General features: G+C 45.1%; 1 protein-coding gene across 1 annotated transcript; it reads left to right on the forward strand.

Annotated features, from left to right (window-relative positions):
• Positions 1-8,236: 8,236 nt before the first annotated feature.
• SOX2 (SRY-box transcription factor 2) lies at positions 8,237-9,743 on the forward strand. Its single transcript, XM_036243242.1, has one exon. It carries the CDS (start codon positions 8,671-8,673, stop codon positions 9,640-9,642), a length of 972 nt encoding a protein of 323 aa, XP_036099135.1. The 5' UTR covers positions 8,237-8,670; the 3' UTR covers positions 9,643-9,743.
• Positions 9,744-10,519: the final 776 nt, after the last annotated feature.

Genomic DNA, 10,519 nt, shown 5'->3' on the forward strand with positions numbered 1-10,519 from the left:
TTTTACCCAAAATTCTATTGAAATGAGCAAACAGGTTTCCCTGCTACGGACACTCCTACCCTTTGCTTTACCAAAAGACTAAGTACCATTCCAGTAATGTTGAGTTCGGCCAGCTTTGGAATCAACGCCAACCCCGCAAGGTAACAAACGATTCGCTGAGAGCCGCGATCCACGGCTGCCGGCGGCGTGGAGAGGCCAAAGCCAGCAGAACCTGGAGGTGACCCATGAAATGGGATATCTGCCTGCAGTTCGGAAGTGATGTAGAATTTGCAATAGCAGAGGCCGGGAGATTTCGATCCCGTTCCGCCCCCTGGAGGGTCCCAACTTGTAGGGAGAAGCCAGGGGGAGGGAGCCGCACCTGGCCGCGGGCAGAGTCCCCAACTTCCCGGGGCCCAAGGAGAAAGCGCAACTGCTAGTTTAGGGAAGAGAACTAAAGAAGTGGGTGGCCTAGGCCTGGGAATGCCACCCAGCTCTCCCAGCGCAGTGTCATTTCTGTGGTTTCAGGCTGCCTCAGCCCCTGCAGGAATCCCACGCCCCACAGCCCTCCAGGAGCAAGGCAAGCCCTTCCACGTTTGGGATTGGGGAGGGGGCAGCGAGTGGCTGACTCCTTAGCAGCAGGCAAAGCTGCGGCTGGCAACGGGCTGTACTTTCCTGACACAACAGAGTTCTTTAGGGGCGGGGTGGACATTTTTGGTCTCTTGTCCCAGCGTCCAGGTCTGAGCCGGTGCCCGTTGGCTGGGCGCCCTGTTTTGTAAGTAGTCGATCTGAGGGCGATCCAGGAGGATGGGCCAGCCCAACTTGGGCCCAGTGAGTCTGTGCCCAGTCCCCAGCCCCTTCTCCTCTCCAGCACATCTTTCCTGGTGACCCTAAGCCTTACTTTAAAAAGCTAGTATATGGAGTTTGTTAGCTATTTGGGGGTGGAGAAAATGACTGATTATTAAGAGCAAGATGCAAGGATGAGCCCTCATTTCTTAAATTTGCTTTTATTACTTTGTTTTTAAACTTTGAAGATACTTTAGTTTCTTGATCCAACCCTGAGACAGCCGAAGCCGCAAGGGAGAAAGCCCAGCCAGGCCTGAAGGATCTGAGACATAGACAGGTACTCACCTCTCCACCACTGAGCCGGCAGATAAATGCTGCCAGGCTGTAGGTCCTAATCCAGGGCCCAGCTGTTATGTGACTTGCTGAAGGGTGTTGAAACCACAAGTACAACTTGACACCATTGAGCCCATGGTGCTTGTCAATAATCTGTGAATTAGGTGCAGAGATTGTCACTGTAGATCATAACAGTTTCTGAAGGACTCATTACAGCCTATCGTGTCAATGATCTTCAAATTAAGGAGGGAGGGTGGGACAGGAGAGAAAAGAGTGGGGAGAGCCTACAAAAAGGAAAGAAGGGTTCGAGGGGAGATAAAAGTCAGAGCCCCAGCTCAGAAAGAGCCTTTAAAGATTATCAGGCTAGCCATCTGAGAATTCCATTGGGATGGGTTTGGAAGCCCAACTCCATTTGAGCCAGAGCTGGAAGGGGGGTTTTTGGGGGTGAGCAGAAGTGGGCCCCTGGGAAGGCAGACTTCTCAGACATTTCTTTTGAGGCCAGAAGAGCTTTTTGGGAGAGGGCTCCAGATGTCAATGGGAGGCCTTGAGGATGCCAACCCGCCCAAGATGGGTGTACACTTTGATTTAGAGCACTTTCCAGGGTGAGCCACAGCTGCACATCTTTGAAAAAAGAAAGTGGGTAATAGTTTTGTTTAGGGCTGATGGTGATTATAGGGTGTGTGTGTTTTTTTCAATGGTTTGCTTTCAGCTTCTTTTCATGCAAACAGGTAAAAGACTTTCTCCCTTTTCTTTTGATAGTATTCCTATCCCTTAAGCAGATCTAATTTATTTCTCCCACTTGCTTTTTGGGGTACCAAACACCTCTGCTCTCTGAGGTAGTTGGGCTTTGTCACTTTTTGTGAATTTGTTTTATGTCTGATTATAGTACTTCTAAAGAAAGAAGACTGAATTCCTTTGCTGCAGGTTGAAAAGGGCCAGATTAAGGGAAACACAGTCTCCCTGCTTGGTGGATTGTCGGTCCAGTGGGTGTGTAGCCTGGCATGCATTGGGGTGTCATTCATGTGTCATTTAGGTTTGTTTTTCCCACAAAAGTTGTAGTCACAACTAAATGAAATAATCACAGTTGGAGAATTTAAACATTTTTTTTTTCCTAAAATGAGGGTAACAATTCCTAGTCACTGGAAAATTAGGATTCTAAGGAAGCCTCTTTCCTTTGGTATGATTAATTGCACAAGATAGTGTGGTCAGTCAGGGAGGTATGTATTTAGATTCCCAAGCAATGATTTAGAGGTGTGAAATGGCCCATGGGTTTGTTGGGCCAATTGTAGCTCCTGGTGATGTTTGCCAGGATTTTGTTTTTCCTTCCCTTCTCCTAATTTTTAAAATAAAAATCACGGGTTCCTTTTTTTTTTTTTTTTTTTTTTCCCCAATGCCACTGAAAACCACTGGTGACAGCTCTTTAAATTTTCAGGTTGTCTTTTTTACAAGGGAATTTCTATTTTAAATGATTAGATTATTTAATGGGCACACTGTATCCCCCCCCCCCCAACAGCTGCAGAGTAGAGACAGAATTTTATGTTAAAATTACTTGAGAATTCAAAAATGAAATGAAATTGTGATGTGTAAATCCCTTTTTCCAGAAAATATTTGAGCTGGAATATATAAAGGATGTACATATGTATGTAATGCTATAAGCAATATGACGGTTAGTGTATATAGCCCTGAAGACATATACAAGTGATTATATATTCTTTTTGTTGCTATGATTTGAAGAGGAAAATATATTTAGTTTTCTAACTACTGAATTCTTTTAGAAATATATTTATTTCATCAGTGGGAATTAGATGAAAGAGAATGAGCATTAAAAAGGAGCCGAATGCAGAGCAGCTCTGCATTCCTTAGGTTTCAAGGGTCCTTACAGCTCTTGAGTGAAATTATTTGGTGAAATTGTGCCTGGACTGAAATAGCATTTGTTATCCCCTTGTTCATTTGTTATGTGTGATACCACTTCTAGAAATTAAAGGCAAGGTACTGAAGAGATAGACAAGAAGAACAAAATATGATTAAGCAATTTTAAATTGCCAATCTAGCATGCATCCATATGCATATCTATGCCTTAGTAAATAAAGAGGGATGGAGGTATATGCTTGTCTTTGTGTCATCTGGAAACATTTATTATAGTTCCCATCAATAATCCCTCACACTTCCAAAATCTGACAAGTTTGGCAATAGGAAGAAAATGAAGGAAATGTTGATGAAAGAGTTTCTATCGTTTGGAAAATTGCTTTATAAAAATTAAAGTGTCCCCTCTGGAATTCCCTATGAGGTATCCTTTACAGTTATCTAAAGCAAATGTAGTTTGATCACAGTGCAATTCTGTCCCAATTTTTGCTCTTACTTTCAGTATCCTAACTTTTTCCAGCTTATGTCTTATTATTATTTTTTTATTATTATGTGATGCTTTCTTAAGGAAAAGAAACCCTCTAATATTTTTCTTTATCTCTGTGTATCTGTGTTTTATAAATCTTGGAGAATCAAGTCCTGATCATTTTGGAAGTCTCGTGGCATGCTCCAATTTGGAGTGATTGAACTGTTTTGCAATTTAGTGGGGAAAAAGGAAACAGTAAAAAAAATTGGCTGATACCAGTCTCCTTACTTTGTAATTCTCAGTTTTCTTGTATTAGGGGATAAATATCAATAAAATCCCATCTTACCAGATTGCACCAGCATTGTCCTAAACATTCTAATTTTTCTTTATTTTTATTTCTTTATTTATTTTGTCTTTTAAAAACAGGAAATGTTCTTGGGTTGACATACCTCTCTTTTTAGTTTCATTTGCCTGACTTGCCACACTGGCATGCTCTCTCACAGCAGCATGGCCACTGCTGTGGTCGCTTTCCGTGGAGGTGGTTGAAGGTTAGGGTCCGGAGGAAACGTGACCCAAAAAGGGAGGAAAAAACCCTTCATTGGGCCAAATCTAGCTCCTAATACATTTAACCAGTTCCAGAATTAGAAAGCTTTCTGCACATTTTCTTCTATTTTTCTCTCTCTTTTTCCTTACGTAATGAAATTAAAACTTTTGGAGCCCACAGTTGACATTTTTCAGAAAATTGAGTTATCAAGGCAGTAATTATTTCACGGGGAGATAAAACTCTCATAGCCCTAACTGTCAAATAGGGCCCTTTTCAGATTTTAATTACAAAATAAAATTAGTCTGCTCTTCCTCAGAATGGTTTGTGAGTGGTTAAACAGAGCTTTCCCCCCCAATACTGGTGGTCGTCGTCAAACTCTTCTAATTAGCAATGCTGAGAAATTCCAGTTAACAAGGACATTCTCCAAGACTCTGCAGGTTCCCTGCCGTTTGCCTTCATTTCCATAAGAAGATTAAGAGAGGAGGGGAACACACTCAAATGCAGATGCAGAAAAGAAGCGTTTTTTTTTTTTTTTTTTTTTAACAAGCATCATAATAGTAAGATGCTTGGCTAGTTCTCACCTAATTACTGCAAGTTAAACCTCTATTTGCCACTAAGAAGAAAAAATAAGTCTGCAGTCCCCTATCCACAAAATTGTTAGTTGGCTTCAGATATAATACTTAAGAAGGGATGAGGGGAGTTTAGGAGAAAAATAGCAATGCAAAAGATTTTTAAATAAAATTGAGCTATACTTAACCAGTTAGGATTTGGGGCTAGGGCCTATAGTAGAACAAAATCAAATCTGAATATCCCAGGAATTAGGCATTTTTATTCTTAATTTTTAATCTTGCTATAAAAGTATGCCTCTTTTTGCTGTCCATAGAAGGGAAAGGTTGCACTCTCTTTATATTAAGCACTTTCCATTTTCATAAATTGTGCCAAAGGCAACATTTTTGGAGGGTGAGCACTCTCTTTCAAGTCTTGTTTTGATTTCCTAGTAGTCAATGGTGTATTGTTATTAGTATTGTAGCCCTGTAGCCGTCTGTTATAAACCTAAAACAGGACTGCTTCTACCATTTATTGTGATTGTTATAGTTATTATATTTAGGGGCCAGTGATAGTGCTGAATTGAAATAGATTGGCCGGTGATCTGATTTTTTAAATGCATAAGTTCTGGGGGAAAAAATCTAATGTGAAAATTGTTTCTGCTATTACCATCTTCTTTAATCCTACTTTCAAACACATTATTATGTATAAACACCAGCCATTGCTAGTTTATTGCCTAGATAAGTACAGCAGGCTTAATTAAAATAAAGCTGTAAATACATGCAACCAATGATAACACAATTGTAATGTACTTCCATAGCTTATTTATATGATAAAAGCAATTAACAAAAGACCTAGCCAGCCCCTTTAACCTCTTAAACGAATTATTATAGAGTTCAGGCACAAACACGTGCATCTGAGAATGTATAAAATCATTTATATATCATCACAAGGAAAAATTTGTGCTTTTTACTACTTACTACCAAGAAAGAGAGAGAAAAAGAGATATTAAAAACATTTGCTTCTATAACCATCCATTATTAATATTTATTTTAATACATATACACCACCATTATCCACACATTTTATCTTCAAACTTAATTATCCATAAGCTTTTTCCTCCTAGTTTTTGGAATGATGCTACTAAGTGCAGACTAATGCATACACAATCATAAAGTGAACGCTTGGTCTGCCCTTCGTGGCGTCTGGACAATCATAATTCATTCATATGTTGAATCTCATGATTTGTACCTCTTTTTCCCATGGTTTAATCTCCCCCTTATCTCGAGGTTATATATGTACATTTGTAAGTTAAGCAAATCAAATCTGACTCTTATGATTTGGTTCAATAGCTTATATGATGTTAACTTCTCTGTTGTTTAGATTACATGTAATTAATTTGATCTTCCTCCCATCCCCCTCATGTTTTTTTTTCTTTATTTCCAAACACTTTCTTTTAAAGGTAAAAGCCATAGTCTTGGAAAAGCGAATCCACCAGTAGGGGGCGTACCAGCCACATCCCTGAAACAGAGACGCACTGAAAAGCCTGTGGCCACCTTCTCCAGATCCATGCAACCTTTTTTCGTTCCTAGTCTTCATGTCCAATATTAAGCTTAATATTACACCTCAAATAAACAGAAGACGTTGTTTTATTTTTGAAGAGTGGCATATTTACGCGTTTCCAGAAGGCTAGTCTCTTCCTTCCCAGGTTCCCAAAAACTAAAAGAAAACAAATCATAATTTAAGAGGAAAATGAGAACCTACAGGAGGGGAGAGGGTCGGAGGTAGGGGTTGATTGGAAGTAATTTATTAAGAAAGTCTGCTGCAGGTTTCTTTTCTCAACTTTTCTAGGTTTCCAGTAAGCATACTTATCTTTAGTTTGACAAGAACAGAAAAGCTTGGGAGAGCAGAGATTTAAGAAGTTGGACTGGGGTTGATGACGGTTATGGGAAGGTTAGTAAGGAACAAAACAACGCCAAGTTTTGTAAAGATAATAAATGGAACGTGGCAGACAGATACTATTCAGTACGTTTTCTCAGAGTGAGTAAGGGTGGATCAGGGGAGGAGGGGGCGGAGAGAGTGTTACAGAAGAAAGAAAATAAGTAACCCTGATGGTTTAAGCCCTTTATAAAAAAGAAATAGCATCAGGGATTTTTTTTTTATCCCCCCCCCCCTTTTGTAGTCAAGTGCATTTTAGCCACAAAGATCCCAACAAGAGAGTGGAAGGAAACTTAGACTGGGCTTTGTTTGACTCCGTGTAGCGACAACAAGAGAAACAAAACTACCTATTTGTAACGGACGTGCTGCCATTGCTCTCCGCATTGAGCGCCTACCTATTGAAATCTTTACGTCGGGACAATGGGAGAGCGGCTAAAATTACCCTCTTGGGTCCTGGGCGGGCAGGATTTCTGGGCCCCTACCCCCGCCCCTACCCCATCCTACTCTAGCCTTGGCCTTGCTGTGCTCCCCCTTTCCCAGTCCTGGCCGCCTTCTTCCTGCCGGCTCTGCCTGCACCTGTGCCTGGTGAGCACCACACATCCTCCCAGATCTAGAGCCCCTTCCGAGTGCAGCCCCTAGACCTAGGCAGACCGGGCAACAAAGTCACTGGGGGGAATGCCAGGGCTCGTTCTGCTTGAGTCCTGGGAACTCTGCGTGGGAGGAAGTTTGTGAGTGCGACCCAAATGCCACCTCCATATACAAGTGCCCTGACATGCCAGGAAGTTGAGCTAACGCTCCCCATAGCCTGCACTTCTGAGCGTCCATCGGCTCAGCTCTTTCATCCCCTAGCCTCCTTTTGAAACCGGCACAACTACAATCCTTCTTTGGGGGAGGCTCAGCAGGAGGATGGGGAGAGAGGACCAGCATCCCCCTTGCGCCGATTGAATGGAGAAAGACTGGTGGGAGATGTGGCTAGAATTAAACTGACAAGCTGTGGTTTCTACCTGAGCTGAGTCTGAGTAGGGCAGAGAAGAGCGTGGTTGCGGCGATTTACCCAGGGCCTGCCTAGCCTCACCTCTGGCCTCGGCCTTACAGTCCGATCAGATTTATTTTTAAAACACAGCAAATTGCGTGGAAGCTAGGAAGGTTTTGAGGATAGAGCTTTCTGTCTCCTAACTTCTAGTCGGGACAGTGTGAGGAGGGGGTGAGCGAGTGTGGGCACCTGTGGAGAAAGAGGGGTGAAGGGAAGAGCTGGGCAGAAGCACTAGAGAGGCTGGAGTTGGGGGAAGTGTGCGGAGGAGCGGGAGAACAATAACACTCCAACTCCAGCACAGCCAGTTTCCTGAAATACTAGTAGGACAGTCGCCCTGAACCACCCACTCTGCCCTGCCCAACCCCCACACTTTAGCTGCTTCTTGCGCCCCTTCCTCATTTCAGCAGCCCACACCAAAAAAAAGTAAAATAGCATTAAGTTTAAAGAAAAAAACCGCAGTCTTAGTCCTGTTTACCCACTTCCTTCGAAAAGGCGTGTGGTGTGACCTGTTGCTGCGAGAGGGGATACAAAGGTTTCTCAGTGGCTGGCAGGCTGGCTGTGGGAGCCGCCTCCCCCTCCCTCTTTCCTCCTCCTCCCCCTGCCTCCCCCGTGCGGCCCGCGGCGCGGCAGGCCCCGCCCCCTTTCATGCAAAACCCAGCGGCGAGGCTGAGCTGGAGTGGAGGAGCCGCCGCACGCTGATTGGTCGCTGGAAACCCATTTATTCCCTGACAGCCCCCGTCACATGGATGGTTGTCTATTAACTTGTTCAAAAAAGTATCAGGAGTTGTCAAGGCAGAGAAGAGTGTTTGCAAAAGGGGGAAAGTAGTTTGCTGCCTCTTTAAGACTAGAACTGTGAGAGAAAGAAGAGGAGAGAGAAAGAAAGGGAGAGAAGTTTGAGCCCCAGGCTTAAGCCTTTCCAAAAAATAATAATAACAATCATCGGCGGCGGCAGGATCGGCCAGAAGAGGAGGGAAGCGCTTTTTTTGATCCTGATTCCAGTTTGCCTCTCTCTCTCTTTTCTTCCCCCAAATTATTCTTCGTCTGATTTTCCTCGCGGAGCCCTGCGCTCCCGACACCCCCTCCCGCCTCCCCTCCTCCTCTCCCCCCGCCCGCGGGCCCCCCAAAGTCCCGGCCGGGCCGAGGGTCGGCGGCCGCCGGCGGGCCGGGCCCGCGCACAGCGCCCGCATGTACAACATGATGGAGACGGAGCTGAAGCCGCCGGGCCCGCAGCAAACTTCGGGGGGCGGCGGCGGCGGCGGCGGCGGCGGAAACTCCACCGCGGCAGCGGCGGCAGGCGGCAACCAGAAGAACAGCCCGGACCGCGTCAAGCGGCCCATGAACGCCTTCATGGTGTGGTCCCGCGGGCAGCGGCGCAAGATGGCCCAAGAGAACCCTAAGATGCACAACTCGGAGATCAGCAAGCGCCTGGGCGCCGAGTGGAAACTTTTGTCGGAGACGGAGAAGCGGCCGTTCATTGACGAGGCCAAGAGGCTGCGAGCGCTACACATGAAGGAGCACCCGGATTATAAATACCGGCCCCGGCGGAAAACCAAGACGCTCATGAAGAAGGATAAGTACACGCTGCCCGGCGGGCTGCTGGCCCCGGGTGGCAACAGCATGGCGAGTGGGGTCGGGGTGGGCGCCGGCCTCGGCGCGGGCGTGAACCAGCGCATGGACAGCTACGCGCACATGAACGGCTGGAGCAACGGCAGCTACAGCATGATGCAGGACCAGCTGGGCTACCCGCAGCACCCGGGCCTCAACGCGCACGGCGCCGCGCAGATGCAGCCCATGCACCGCTACGACGTGAGCGCCCTGCAGTACAACTCCATGACCAGCTCGCAGACCTACATGAACGGCTCGCCCACCTACAGCATGTCCTACTCGCAGCAGGGTACTCCTGGCATGGCGCTTGGCTCCATGGGCTCGGTGGTTAAGTCCGAGGCCAGCTCCAGCCCCCCTGTGGTTACCTCTTCCTCCCACTCCAGGGCGCCCTGCCAGGCCGGGGACCTCCGGGACATGATCAGCATGTACCTCCCCGGCGCCGAGGTGCCGGAGCCCGCCGCCCCCAGCAGACTTCACATGTCCCAGCACTACCAGAGCGGCCCGGTGCCCGGCACGGCCATTAACGGCACACTGCCCCTCTCGCACATGTGAGGGCCAGACAGTGAACTGAAAGGGGGGATTTTTCAAAGAAAAACGAGGGAAATGGGAGGAGAGTAAGAAACAGCGTGGAGAAAAACCCGGTACGCTCAAAACAAACAAAAAAAGTCATCACCCACAGCAAATGACATCTGTCTGCAAAAGAGAACACCAATCCCATCTACACTCAAAAAAATCCGCGATGCCGACAAGAAAACTTTTATGAGAGATCTTGGACTTCTTTTGGGGGGACTATTTTTGTACAGAGAAAACCGGGGGTGGTTTGGGGTGGGGAGGGCGAGGGAATGGACCTTGTATAGATCTGGAGGAAAGAAAACTACGCAAAACTTTTAAAAAGTTCTAGTGATACGGTAGGAGCTTTGCAGAAAGTTTGCAAAAGTCTTTACCAATAATATTTAGAGCTAGTCTCCAAGCGACGAAAAAAATGTTTTAATATTTGCAAGCAACTTTTGTACAGTATTTATCGAGATAAACATGGCAATCAAAATGTCCATTGTTTATAAGCTGAGAATTTGCCAATATTTTTCAAGGAAAGGCTTCTTGCTGAATTTTGATTCTGCAGCTGAAATTTAGGACAGTTGCAGACATGGAAAGGAGAAAATTATTCAGATTTGGACATTTTAATTGTTTAAAAATTGTACAAAAGGAAAACAAAAACCTAGGATATGTACTGGTAAAACTATTTCCGTGGTCTTTAAAGGGGCAAAAGTTTTAGGCTGTACTAAATTTTTTTAACTTACTGTTAAAAACAAAAATGACCATGCAGGTTGACATCATTGGTAATTTATAATAGTTTTGTTTCCCAACTTTCCATTTTGTTCAGATAAAAAAAAAAACTGAAATTACTGTGTTTGAAATATTTTCTTATGGT

The sequence above is a fragment of the Molossus molossus genome, unplaced genomic scaffold, assembly GCF_014108415.1.
Source record: "Molossus molossus isolate mMolMol1 unplaced genomic scaffold, mMolMol1.p scaffold_m16_p_5, whole genome shotgun sequence".
NCBI classification, from domain to species: domain Eukaryota; kingdom Metazoa; phylum Chordata; class Mammalia; order Chiroptera; family Molossidae; genus Molossus; species Molossus molossus.